The 14,523-nt window shown below is 42.9% G+C and overlaps 1 protein-coding gene across 1 annotated transcript in view; it reads left to right on the top strand.

Annotated features, from left to right (window-relative positions):
* The window catches only part of LOC109857190 (potassium/sodium hyperpolarization-activated cyclic nucleotide-gated channel 1-like), a 113,480-nt gene extending 98,957 nt beyond the window's left edge, over positions 1-14,523 (top strand). The window contains exons 11-16 of the mRNA XM_020433277.1: positions 1,382-1,549; positions 8,067-8,391; positions 11,377-11,623; positions 12,074-12,569; positions 13,215-13,729; positions 13,967-14,523. Of these exons, the coding sequence (XP_020288866.1) occupies positions 1,382-1,549; positions 8,067-8,391; positions 11,377-11,623; positions 12,074-12,569; positions 13,215-13,714 (1,736 nt within the window). The 3' untranslated portion in view covers positions 13,715-13,729; positions 13,967-14,523. The remainder of the gene's footprint in view (positions 1-1,381; positions 1,550-8,066; positions 8,392-11,376; positions 11,624-12,073; positions 12,570-13,214; positions 13,730-13,966) is intronic.

Below are 14,523 nucleotides of genomic sequence, written 5' to 3'. Positions count from 1 at the left end.
ATATGTATGTATGTATATTAAAATATACATAGTTAGTATGTATATATATACATATGTATATTAAGATATACATATACATATTGTACATTGCGACCTTATCGCTGTGAATGACAAAACATCTCACGACGCAACATTAGCGATTCGAGCGACGAACATCTGATCTCTCGTTTTTGTTATTTGAAATGTATATATCGCGCTACCAGAAGAAAAAACAATAAACAAAACGAAAGAGCGAAGCACGTTGTTAATCGAAGCGCGTTGACATCCAATTTTCGCCGTAATAATTAAACATTCTCTCGATGTGCTTCGCGGCGCGGTTCGATCGCGGTGGAACGGACTTTGCGGCGTTGCGCTCGGTACGTGAAAACTTTGTGAATAATATATGACGCAAGTTGCGCGCCGGAGTATTTATAAATTCTCCGCGTAACAATGAAACGCGCATGGACGGCGCATATAGTACATATATACAATTATGGCGAAAGTAACATAGAAATGGGGTAACGTAACTTTCACTCAGCAGAGCGAGGGAGTTTAACACCCGTCGTCTTAGCTTTAATTATTACAATTTGCGTTACGACTCGCGCGTATTCGTAGCATACTAATGAAGCGAAACTTCCGAACGTAACGTTTATCCAACAGTTTAAGTCTTTCTCTCTCTATCTTTCGAAATAAAGTTTGCCCAGCTTTATTTATCGTGTTTCGTCCAACTGCCGCGCGCACTTCTGTCTGAAGCAATTACGATCTTGCACGTTTTTTTTTTTTTTTTTACACCGGGCGCGTAAAATATCGTTGACACCAATTAGTAGTATACGATGACTCGGTTGCGTCATTAACACATCGGGGCGAAGTGCTTGTTGGCGTAACTTATACTAAATGCGTTTGTTTTTTCTGCCAAAAATAAATATCCCCATTCCGTCCGGGAAAACGTCGCGACCGAGCGAAAAATACGATCGCGAGTGAACTGACGCGCACGCGCGCGCGTCAGTGAATCGCGCAACAATTAATCCGTACTTGCCATTACCGTCCATCAATTTATCAGCGAGCTAACGGCAGACGATTAAACGCCTCTGTTAAAAAGTCGAGAGAAAAGGGGGGCAGAGCTAACGAGCTAACTAGGCGATCGATTAAGGTGGAATCACTGGACCGCAACTAAAAAGTACAAGCGCGATCAAAATTACACGCATTGCGCGCCACTTATTGTGCGAGGAGGACAATGAGCAAAGAGAAGAGTCGCGGTGTTAAAACAACCACGTGCATACCAATCAACTGACAGGAGATTATTTTGTAGATAACAAACGATCGATGTTGTTTCGATCGACGCGCGTTTACATAAGAAAGCTTGATGCATCCCGATAACCAATAAATGGCTACATCGACGCAGGTAACCGGCGAACAGCCAGCGTGCGCTCGGTTGGCTACTCGGACCTCTTCGTCCTCAGCAAGAAGGACATGTGGGACGTGCTCAAGGAGTATCCGGCCGCCAGAGTGCGTCTGGAAGCCATCGCAGTCAAGAGGCTGGAGAAGTACAAGAGAGCTCCTCTGGAGAAAGGTGAGTAAGTCGCGACTGTCTCTCCTCTTCGCTCGTTTCTCACCGCTTGCCTATCAAGTATGTCATGTATGTGCAATCAAACAGCTATCATATTTTTGTAACAGCGCTTGATAGAGGACAGCGAGGAAAAGTTTCTCTGTGCGAATTCTTGAAACGCGAGCGAAAAGATACGTTAGAAAAAACATTACGCTCGGGAGCGAACAAAACCGTTTGAGTCTTAAAACCTAAACCTAAAAAATTAAGATTAAAATTTTATTCTTTTTAGTAATTTTCAAACTTTAGAGTCGAGTTTTATTCTGGATTTTTAAAACTTAGTAGTACAACACAGGGGCGCGCTGCGCGCACGCTGTTATTGTTTTTATTTTTTTAATGTATTGTGCCAGTAAACTTAACCTGTGATGACAGCTAGTGTATACGTCTTATAAATCATATAATACACATGATGTACACATGAGATATGTCAGAAATAACGCATGAAAATCAAACTCGAAAAATAAAAGAAAAAGAGAGGAGTGGAAAAACAACACGTGATTATAAACTGACTGTATTTTAGTCACGTGTCTTTAAAAACGCGACTAAAATAAGATCACGTGACAGGGAAAAGAGTAAAAGAGAGATTATATATATTATATATAATATTCTATATCTATATATAATATATACGCACCGTAGTCACGTAATCCAGATCAATGACCTCGCCGTAGTCACGTGACTTAGGTCAGTGACTTCGCCGTAGTCACGTGATCAAGGTCAGTGACTTTACCGTAGTATATATATATATATATANGCTTGTCTGCAAAACGTTACGAAGGAGGACATTAAACATTTAAAGTAATTTTAAAACAATTGTGCAAAATATAATATATTACATATATAATATAATATATATAAAATAATATACATATTATATATATTATATTTACTATATATAATATATATAATATATATTTTTAGTCACGTAATTAAAGACAAGTCATTAAAGTGCAGTCACGTTACTTTAGTTACGTAGTGTTTTTTCTCTTCTCCCTGTCACGTGACTGTAAAAAACGCAAGAATAGTTTTGTTTTTTAGTGTTTTGTTATGAAGCGATTGAGACTACAACAAAAGTGATCGGTTCAGTCGTTCTTGAGATATTGCTCCATGAAAATCTCCTCATTTCTCAATCGCATGAATTTCGCGTATAAGAAGTACTACCGTGCGTCTTGATATGTACGACATTAATCGAGAAACACATCCTAAAAACGTCTAATCAGCGTCGAGATAAAAGTGGCAGCAATCAATATCGAGAGAATCGATTGTGATTATTTACACACGCTTTTTCTGGTAGGAAAATGTTTAACACAAATTACAAATAACACAAAGCTGACGCGGTTGTATATTAATGCGTGTAACATGTATCATTTATTCATAACAAGTATTGACGCTTCGACACTTGATTTGTGTTCTTCTCAATACAAATTTAAGATACACAAAAGATCGTCTCGGCAAAAAGTCGTCAAATAAACATTTTTATTGAAAAGGACAGAAATCAAGCAGGCTTTTGTTTGTTTTGATTGCTTCGAGGATCACTCGCGCGTGTTTGCATTTGCGTAACATGTTCACGAAGTCGCGGAAGTGCGCGCTTGAAAACCACTTTTCAATTCGTTCGGCCCTCGAAGTCGCTCCTCGACACAGCCTCGAATTCGACTAAGACGCGCGTCGCGTCGCGCGCTCGCTGTGGCTGGCTCGGTGCGCGCAAACCAAAACGCGCGGATGCCTCCCCATGAAACTTTCCTCGTTACCGTCGTTAAAATAGCTAGAAGCACGGAAGTTTACGCGCCTTCGGCGAGGTAAGTTGTTCTCGGGGCGCGGATGCCACTCGCAAAACTTCAAAACCGGAACCGAGAACGGAAATTCCATCAAGATACTCTCGTCGCTGGCATATTAACGAATTAACCGATGTGGAAAGCCTTGATTCGAAGCCTTGGTATCTACGTACAATAATCGTCGAGCGGAGATACATCTTTGCATTTTTCTCAACCGCGCGAGAAGCAATTTTCAGGAAATATATTCGCTCTCTAATAGAGATAAAACTGTAGTTTAACAAGCTTCGACAAACTTTTTTATTCTTCGATTAATTTCTGCTGGAATTTTCCTCAGTAGAGCGTCGCGAGAGAGTCGGAATTAAGTCGTTCACAAGTTATATACATTATTGAGATATTAATTTTTTTCTTGTCTCTCTTATTTTTCTTCTCTTTCTTTTGTTTTTTAATTCCACAAACGTTATCGTGTTACAAAAACAAACGCTACGAAGGTAATGGAACGGCTTATCTTTTTCTCTCTGTCTCTTGGATTGCGCAAAACTGCGATGAAATACACATTCGCGTGCCTAAAAAAGACCCGGTGTACACCACAAGTCGAGTGCCTCGAGGGTTATATGCTATCAAAATCTCTCTCGCTCGCTTTTTATTCCCAAAAAGTCGTCGTTCAAAACATTCTTTTCGACCTCAATTTTTGCTGGAAAAACGCTCGCGGTGTGTTCTCCTATTTTTTGTTCCGCGCATAATTTCCTCTCGTTTCCTCTCGCGGAAAACGTAACGAGCCTCTAAACGTAAGTGGGATGTCATGCAAACGTTAAATGGAGTGATGCTTGTTTAATCTATAACGGGGAATGCGCGAGATGCTCGACAGAAGATAGTAATAAAACGCGTAAATAAAACATTTCGAAGATGCGCCGTAACAGTCAAATGATTTTTGTATTTTCTCGAGGATAAATGTTTTTCTTCTCAAACAATACGCACTTGCGACCGAATGAAACGCGCGTCTAAATTGTATTTTATGGGATAAAATATATATTTTTCTTTTACACTCTCGAAGATCGGTGGTGCAAAGCCAACGTCGCATTTTCTACAAAGGAAAAATACTTGGAACTACCTTATTGCAGATGGAAACTACTCGACTCCCATTTACGTCTACAACGGAGAACAATTTTTATTTTTCTTCCACGGCGGGTGGGAAAATTCTCGAGGCTGTGCATGGGATAAACGACTGTATTATGTGTACCGCAGTTCCATGACGACGCCGTGCTCGAAAGTTTCGTGCGTAACACGGCAAACTTCGCCACCTTATACCGCAGGGTGAGCAAAGGGCGGCTGCTTTGCGCGCGCGCCCGCGCGAGAATTAATTAATTAAACTCCTCGTCTCTTCGCGTCATGCCTATGTTACCAGTACACGCTGACGAAAATCTTTTGAACGATCCGCAATGAAATCACGTCTCCGCCTGGCTGAGTCTTTTCAGTACCGCGATCGTTGATACACGTATATTCCCAGGTTAATGTCTTCGAAGATTTTCAGTCGTTGAACTTCGGTCAAACAAGTTTCAAAAGATATAAATTTCGAGGCGAACTTGCCGTTCGTATTTGATTACAGCAATTCCTTTGTACGGTTATTGGCGCTCTTCTCTTTTCGAGAAGTTGGTGTCGAGAAGCTTTAGTGCAATAACAAAATAAAGATACATCAATGACGCTCAGAGCGGTGAAAAAATAATTGCGATTTTTAAATGAAGTTTAAAGTAACAATTCCGCAATTACTTCCGCACCAATCTAATACAACACTTTTTCACTCTCTAAAACGTGTTTTCTTTTAATTTATATTTAAATTTAATAACATTATTTAATAACATTTGCATTCTCTTTTTAAATATATTTTTCGTGCGCACACACACATTTTCGTGGATGTATATATTTTACACATTTAGGATTAAAAGTAATATTTATATACGCAGAAATTGTTCTCGATTATGGTTGGCGAATATTCACCGCCATCTTATATTTCCCTCGTGCGTTTCATTTGTCTAATGCGGGAGAGATATACGCTAGGTAAACGCGAGATGGAAATTGGACGGGTTTAATGCTAAACGCGCAACGTTCCGACGATGAATAGACCTCCGTCTCGATATCTCTATCTCGAGGATTTATTCGTTTTCGCATACGGAATGTTTTCGTGACCTAATTCCGCGTGCACATGTAACAGCGCGAAGAATGAACGGGTCGAAGTACTCGAAGCAGCGAAAGTCGATGTTGGGCTGATGGAGACAAATGGTTCGACGTCCCCGCGATTCTTCTCTTCCGAGCGCCTCGTTGATCCGAAATACGCGGACGGTCGTAGTAGCGCTATATGGCGGATCCACCACCTTTTTCGGTCTCTAGGTCAGCGAGAGTACCGGGAATATCCTCGTCTCGCAATTCCCTTTGCATTTTCCGGCAAAAAATATGCGTACATACACGGGGCTGTCCTGAAACCGCTGAACGCATTTTCCTCAACCACAAATACCAGAAAACAAATTAAGAAAAATGGAAGGAAATATCTGACCGTGCATTCTCGACGAGAAGTTAGAGACTGTTTTTTTTCTTTTTTCTTTAAGTGTGAGAAAAGAGGAGAAATAAAGAGGTGAGAGAAAGAACGGGGGGATTGAAATATAAAAAATTGAAAAGAAAAAAACAATGTTTTAACCCACGAAAATGTAAAAAAATCTGTGAACCTTTATTGCAAACGGATATTTTGGTTGAACATTTTTTTCTCTTTTTTTTTATTATTTTCCTCAAGAATGAAAAATATAATTTTGACACACACACACACACACGCATTTGAGAAGAAGCTATAAAAGCGTCGCTGAATAGAAGGAGATATTCTTTGCAAGCGCGCAACTATTTCCTTAAGGGATGTCGCCCCACTTCTTTTGAAAATGCGAACGGTCCGTCGCGAGCAATCCATCGCTGCATTTTTCGATAAACCGCTTACGCGCGTTTGCAGAAACTTATTTCGTTTGTAAACTTCTCGTGCCATTCATCACCATTGCAACGATGGACTTTCACTCGATGGCTTGCGCTTCATCTCGACTAACCTCCCCGAAAAAAAAAAAGAAAAATTTTAACAGCAATTTTTTTCTACATCGTCGTCGCGGAACGGCGTATGATAAATTAATTAGGTCGCGTTAATAAGTGTGCGAATGCGTGACGTGAGTTACGGCGGCGAGAAGGAAGTGGCAATGTGTATATCTGCGATAGCAAGAGGCGAGATCTCCGACGACTTATTGATCCGCCTCGCTATCGGCGAGGTGCAACGTACTCTAATTAACGTAAAAGAGTGAGAGAAATGCGCGTCGCGTTGTTGACGCTGCAAGTTTAAAAATATGCACGTCGCGAGTTTAGAAGTATGCGGAGTGGTACTTTGCAAATTGCAGTTCAACGAAGATCTTTTCGAAGTAAAGCTACACATACACATATATCTATATCTATATAAATATGTATATATATATATATATATATATATATATATATATATGTATATAGAAAAAAAAGAAGTTACTCCCGTAACGAAATGTGTAACTTATGCACCCGGAGTTTATTCTGGAGTTGTGACGTAAATAACTTGCAAGAGAGGATTGCGTCTCTCTTTCATAATAACAATTTTTTTGGGTCTGCCGTCGCGTCGGGTCTCTGCTATTAACGTCTCGACACGCGATTTACCCCGCATGATGTCATGGTATTTAAAGGTCGCTTTAATTAGAAGGATTAATTTACCTGATCCGACAGCCCACACATCCTACATAAACGATCAAACGTTACGCGCTATTTAGTAGCTAAACCGTTGTGCAGAGCTGACGTGTTGCTAAACACTGAACGTTTATATATTTTTACATTATATAGATTTACATATATATTTGCAAGTAAGATGCAAAACATATATATATTCCTAGCTTGCTGTATTTTATCATAATTTGTTACTTTGTGTCGCGTTCGTTTTGCGAGAACGCAAACGCGGTTCTGTCTATTTTGCATAAGCGAACATGACACCGTCGATGATCCAAAGTCGTTTATAACGACCGGATCGATACGTCTTTCGCAATAACGATACATTATTGAAGACAGAGCGGAAATCTCCATAAGGATCCGAAGAATTACGCGTTTTGCTCGAGAGGGAACCGAAGGACTCGCATCAAACGAACAAAGGGAAAACGGCACAACAACGTGTGGATGTCACTGAACACTGTCGGTTAAATGTCAGGACGGTCGAAGAGCGCGGAAATTCGAGAACGCGGTACAGATATCGTATCGGGCACGACGTGCGTAAACACGATGCTGCCGCGCACGGTTCACGAAGGACTTGCATCACGTATGAGTGATATTCTAAATAAATGGCCAGCCCGTTCTGCACCGCGACGTGGTGTATCGAAAATTCCAGCGGAAAATTCTCCGGTTGAGCTTTTCACACGGCGGTGTCGTTTTCAACAAGATTGGAAAACCGACGCTGTTTTTTTTTCTTCTTTTATGACTCGTAAACGATATTAAAAAAATGAAAAATGAAACCAAGAGGAAACGGAAAACGAAAAACAGAAAAAAAATACATATATATAAAAGATATTAAATTTCTCTCTGGCGCGCGCGATCGAAATAATATTCTTTTAACGAAAGTTAAAATAGCCCCCCTGTTAAAGAGAAGATCGTCGTGTGCTATAAAACGGGTTGCGAATTTGCAGCTGCCATGCCCAGATGCCAGAGCACGCCCGGTCTGGTGGAGTCGCGGGGTCGCGTGCCGTTGGAGGAGATGTGGATATCGCCGATCGATCTCAAGGCCACACACGCGTACTCGACGGCCGCCTCGTTGTTCTCGCCGAGCCCGAGTCCGGTGACGGCGCGTCGTACTGTGCCAACCACGGGGATCACTGGGGACGCGAGCGTACCTAGGGGCACGGAGAGTCCGACGAGCGCGGCCAGCAGCGGTCCCAGTAGCGAGGAGCAGACGGCCAGGGTGCCGCATGCGGCCGCCACGCAACCCTCCACCAGAAGGCAGTCCACCGGTAAGTTTCCCCCCCCCCCTCTTGTCTCAGTGTCACGTAAAAAAAACATCAAAAAGAAACAACGTGATTAATGAACATACGGTATATTTCAGAAAATACGAGCGCGTATTTATTCAAATAAACTGTCCCTTTTTACGCGCGTGAAATGTGAGTTTATAACACGACGAATTCAAGAGAAAAAAAATTACATGTCGGAGCGGATTCTACATGTGTAATGAAAACGTAGATGGGCAGATATACATTGTTTCTCGCGAAACAACGAATGTGTAATTTATATATAAAACTCGCGCATTTTTTGATCACTGATAAAACGCGACGGTAATTTGATCTTTGTTCCGATCTCATAACTCCACTAAAATCGCGTAAAATTGTGTAGAAGCTGAAATTTATATTTTAGACTCAGATATCAGTACGCGCTCGGATATAGCTGGGAATAGACCGCGAAACGGGAGCGATTTTGTATTGCTCGTGCGAATTGACGCGTTCTGAGAGAATAAGCGTTCTCTGTTTTCTCCCGCACGGGAGTGTCGATTGTTTGTCAATCAGAGTGGGAGAATTACAAGTCGAATTTGAAAGTCAATACAGGTAACGAGCGAACAAACAGTGCTACTGCCGTAAGGCAGCAGAAAGTTCGCATCCGCCCCCCGACGCGAGAGAAGATTTATATAAACAAATTTATATACATTAAGATTCATATATTCCGTACCCGCCGGAATAGTTGCGGGCGGAGAGAAATGTCGCTACGACTTAGATAAATTTTTTATTACATTTAAAAAACAGAGTTGATATCATATTTCTCGTATTTAACAACGTACGAAAGAAGATTCCGCGTAAAATCGTAAAATCGTGCGAAATCTCTTCACATCGGATATTATTTTCGCGCGCGATACCGCCGACCTCCGGCGATTCTATCGCGATAACATTACACGCGGGAGTATATAAATCATTGCGCCGAGGAGAGATAACGCCGGCTGACGCTGTGTTCGCGCGCAAACTGCTGACGCACAAACCGTTAGTTTCTTATAGACTTTATAAGACTTCGCGATTAAGTGAAGCGCGAACACAGCGAAGAAGAGAATAAGAAGACCTTTGTGTTGTAGCCTCTTTCACTTTCTAGTCATCAATATTTCACGTATGGCATATAAAGACTTTTTTTTAGAAAGGCCGAGTGAATATTTGTATATATCGCACAGTGTGTCGTTATGCGCGTTTGATTGAACATCTTTATAATAACTCCCGTCCCCGCGCGTTCGGAATTATATTTTCAGAACAAAAGAGAGAGAGAGCGCGCGCCACCTCGAAATAAATTTACGGAGGGAACCGCGTTTTAATGTCACAGAGAAATAGTTATTATCATCATTCATCTCATATAGCGTGTTCGTCGAAAATATTTACGCGCGTCGTTATATTATTTATATTTGTCACGGTTTATTTATCTAAGCTAAAATTAATGATCGTATTTGTGAATAAACATTTCAGCGGTTTATCATTGTTAATGAAGAGAAAGATTGATGTGAACTCCCGTCGCGTGCATACACACACCCGGAAGAGACTTTATCATTGCGCCTTTTGCGCGCGCAAATTTCTCGGCGCGCGTTCCCTCATGAAGAGGGGTTTCAGATCGGAATTTTCTTAGGGCGCGATCTCTCGTTTGGAAAATCAAATCTAACCGGACGCGGGCGAACGCGGTTTCGCGCGTTTATCGGCGCGCTATAAAAGAGCCGATACGAAGAGGAGGTGTGCGAGTTCAGAAATATCGCGCGCGAGATAATGAATGACGGAGCGCGCGACGCTCGACGCCACTCGTAAAATACCGGGAACCATTAACCCCGATAGATAGGATATAGGTAGTAACGATTTAACGTGTTTCTGCCGACGTTTATATGTCGTTTGGGAAATAAAATCCCCCGCCTGCGTTGCTCCGTGCGCGCCGTGGGAAATGCGCGCGGTAATCGGACGTTTCCGGTTTTCGAACAAGCTCTTCGCTAGATGGGATATATGGTGCATACACTCAACGCGCTATTCAGTTCCCCCTCAGACCCCCCCCCCCATCTCTCTCACTCGATTAAATATATATCGACAGATTTTACTAACGGCGATAACAAATCGGATGCGAGTCAACCGGAGCTGAGAGCCAGGTTTATCAACCGGCGAATTATATCGCGACGCGCGCACGATTCCCGCGGAAGAAACGCCACGCGCTCTAAACAGCCGCGCAATTCCCGGGCCGTTGATGTGTTAATGCGAGGGAGTGTGACACGATCAAGACGAGCCCCTGGACAATAGCCCGAATGATATATTAGTACACGCGGGGCGATTCCTAAATTAATTAGCAGAGAGTTTGCTGATGCTAATTCACCTTCACGTTGTATCAACTCCGAATGCCGCCTCCCTCCGTCGCGAAACGGCGGCTCATCTTATATGCGAATTCTATTAGCGTGCGAGTGCCACAGCCAGCTGCAAGAGAGAAATACTAATCGCGCGCATTAATCAACATCAGCGAATCACAAAGACTATGGGTGATTCTCTCTCTCTCTCTCTTGGGCAAGAGGGACTCATCTTGTATTCGCGCACACGTCGACGCTCGTTTGTTGCTTTCTGCGCTTCTCATGTAATTTTCAACGATCGAGTAATTGCATGTACATACCACGCGCAACATATTGTTCTAATGTGGCCAAAAAAGACGATAATCCGTATTCTCACGTGCACAGCTGCTAAAAACAAAATTGATTTTTTTTTCGTTGAAATCTTTTTGCGATCTTTTTTAGATTTCAAGTTGGAGAACAAGTTGGCTGCGTCGCAAGTTATTTGAGTTTTTGCTTTATTCTGCGCCTTATTCATTCGTTGATCATTACAACGTGTGTACACGCTTATAAAAACTATGCAATAAAAATTTTATAAAATTATTATACTGATTTATTTTTACACGCATTATTAATAATATGTACATATGTATTTTTCCAACAATAGTTGGCCATTTTCTCTCAAGCACGACCTACAACAGCACGACGCAGCTGATGAGCGAGGGTGCGACGCCTCTGCACGATGCTCTGCTGGCGGAAATTCAGCGGCTACGCGAGCGGCTGAAATGCCTGGAGAGCGAGAACGCGGCGATGAGCGTCAAACTGAGCCAGCAGCAATGGGAGGTCGAGCACCGACTGGCCGAAATCGAGATGCAGATCTGCGGTGGCAGTTCGACCTCGAGCGTCGAGGACAACAATGAGAGAAACCGAGAGAGCATTATTTAACGAGAAACAATGCCGCGAGAGCGCGGCAAGACCAAACTCGAGCGGATACGTCGCTACCTTGTCGAGACCGCTAATAGGTATGAATATTCGTGCAAACATGTACCTGTTATTCCTCACGTGCTTTTTGTCGTTTGTTTTTCTTTTGTTCCATTATAATAATCACGTATCGCAAACTCTCACGTACTGCAATTCTCTCTGTAATAAATATCGCAAAAAACATACGTATAAAACGATATTACTCGAATGTGACGAGAAGAGCCGAGTTTTCATAGCTCGTAAATGTGATAAATAACAGTTCTTAGCGCAGAAGAAGGCGTATAAGTAATAACTTTCGCGTTTGATAGCTACGAACGACCGTAATATATCCGTATTGTGACTCACAAAAGGTGCCGCGCGTTCGCGCTCGTACAATGAATCGATCCGCTTTTGTCTTTTTATAGATACGGCGTTGACGATCAGGAAGAGCCGGACGAAGCGAAGGTCTTCAGTGACACGAAGTCGATTGGTAGCCTGAGCCAGCACTTCTTCGACAGCGACGGCGAGGACGAGCGTTACTACGGTACCTGTAACGGTTACGTCTCGCGGCCCGGCAGCAAGTCAAACCTGCTGCTGTGCAGCGAGTGCGATCAGAAGACGCGCACCTGCACCTACCAACCGCAAACACCCAGCTCGTACCCCGGCAGATACGTGGAGGAGCGTATTGAAGATCGGCTCCAAGAGCCGGGAACCTCTCGTGCCTATAGAAGTCCGACGAAGCTGTCCTCACCGCGCTCCTACCGTTCGGATCAGGAACGCGTGGCGCAGACGTCGCCGCGATCGTACCGCGATCCGGAGCAGCCGGTGTCGGTTACGTCACCTCGATATCACCCGACGCAGGAACAGCGCGGAAGAATTGCCAGAGACGCTGAGGACGATCGAGGTGACGTCGAGAGAGGCGAGTACCTCGACCAATTCTGGTCCGAGGATTGAACAAAGTTCGTTCGCTTTGCTTAATTAATTTTGATGTGGCTTTGGTGTTTTCCATTAACTCTGTGACCTTCTCATTCATCATACACCGATATGTACACAGGATAACGGAACCACGCAACACACGTGCAAGTTGCATTTCTTTCTAGTCTTTTTTTCAGTTTTCCCGACTCTACTTGGTGATTATTCTCCTATTCTTTTATAGTACAATATTTTTATTAATTTCCTAATTCTTCCAAAACTCCCCGAGAGAATGTATCTTCCAATACAATAGTGAGTATAATTATTCAATGTAGCAATTTTTCTTGCTACATAGTGCCTGTGCAGATGACTTCACAAACGCACACATGTGCATATATTTTCCTCTTTACTCTACCTATAAAAAAAGAGACCATAATAATTTTTTCACATCCCTTACACTTTTACTATGCTATTGCACTCGCCATAATCTCGCTTTTTTGATCTCGCACCGATAGTAGTTACGCAGTTATTTGGTGTTTTTTTTTCTTGGCTTTAATGCTTTGCGCAATTTCCTCTTAGAGGATAACAATTTTAGGATTGCACGCGCGCACGAGACAACTCTGTCGATCCTAATACGTCGATCTGCTCACAGACCGCGACGAGAGTCCGATCTGCGAGCTCTGCCGGGGTAACGGCTATGTCGTTGTACACTGCGAGCACTGCGACTTCTCGAGCGACGGCGACCTGATCTGCTTCCGCTGTCAGAGCGACGAAGGCTCGTCCAACGGTCAGACCTGTCCGCGCTGCGAGCGAGAGGCCGGCATTGTCACGAAGGCCGCCGGTAAATCCGGCACAGCGACGGTCGCGACGACGTCCTCTAGTGACGAAGGTAACCACAAGTACCCGGTGGATGCCGTGGTGAAGATTCAGGTGAACGACCGTTCGATCGATGTCGACTCCGACGAGACCGCCGAGAGCGAGAGCTCCGGCAACTATCATCCCCAGCGGGGCGCGATAGAGAGGCTCGACACCATCGTCGAGATAAAGGGCGACACTGCCAGCGAGAACGACGAGGAGAACGGCGGCGGCACGAAGCTCAACGGTACCACTAGCGCCAGATATCTCAATTACATGATCGTGCTGTTCCTGTAAATAGACAACGTTAAGGTAGATGCGGCCGGGCCGCGGCCCGTAACTTGTTAGATATGAAAAAAAAGAGGATTGCATATATATATATATATACATATATATATATATATATACATACATACATATATACAATAGGAGATCTCTCTCTTATATGATTCCACACAATTCCCTAGAAAGTAATTTTATTTAAAATCTCAGCGTTTTTCTCTCATAGCTATATTGTAAATTTTATAATTTTACTTTTAACTTTTTCAGCGACGTTGAACGTCGAAATTGAACAGCCAGTGGCAAACGTTCATTTGCGAATCGATCGTGCAAACATTAGAGGGCCGCGACGCGAGCCGCACTGTAAATAAACTGCCACAGAATATAATTGATCCGTACGTTATAGAACCGTATAGGTTAATTACTAGATAGCTTTCGTAATAGTTAAGATGCAGAGTTAAATGAGAGAGAGAGAGAGAGAGAAAGAGAGAGAGAGAGAGAGAGAGAGAGAGAGAGAGAGAGAGAGAAAGAGAGAAAGAGTGCATGATTGTGATCGGCGCGCGCAGTGTAGCCATGAGCTGAGATCCGTGACGCAACGGTCGACACGTTTCGATGCGCGACTCTTCTAGAGCGAGTTCGTGCAAAGATTATAATTACTATGTCGCACAGATTAGTCATTGAAACTTTCTTAACAAGGCCATATTGGCACTGTTATAACCACGTTCTTGAATAAAAAAATTAAAATTTATACGCAATGTGTGGCACATCCAAGGTAGTTTTATACATGGACGCAAATTGGCTAAAAGGAATTATAGATAATTCGTTAC

This window comes from Pseudomyrmex gracilis, unplaced genomic scaffold (assembly GCF_002006095.1).
Source record: "Pseudomyrmex gracilis isolate BER0280 unplaced genomic scaffold, ASM200609v1 scaffold_150, whole genome shotgun sequence".
NCBI classification, from domain to species: domain Eukaryota; kingdom Metazoa; phylum Arthropoda; class Insecta; order Hymenoptera; family Formicidae; genus Pseudomyrmex; species Pseudomyrmex gracilis.
This window is presented reverse-complemented; position numbering and strand designations above follow the sequence as displayed.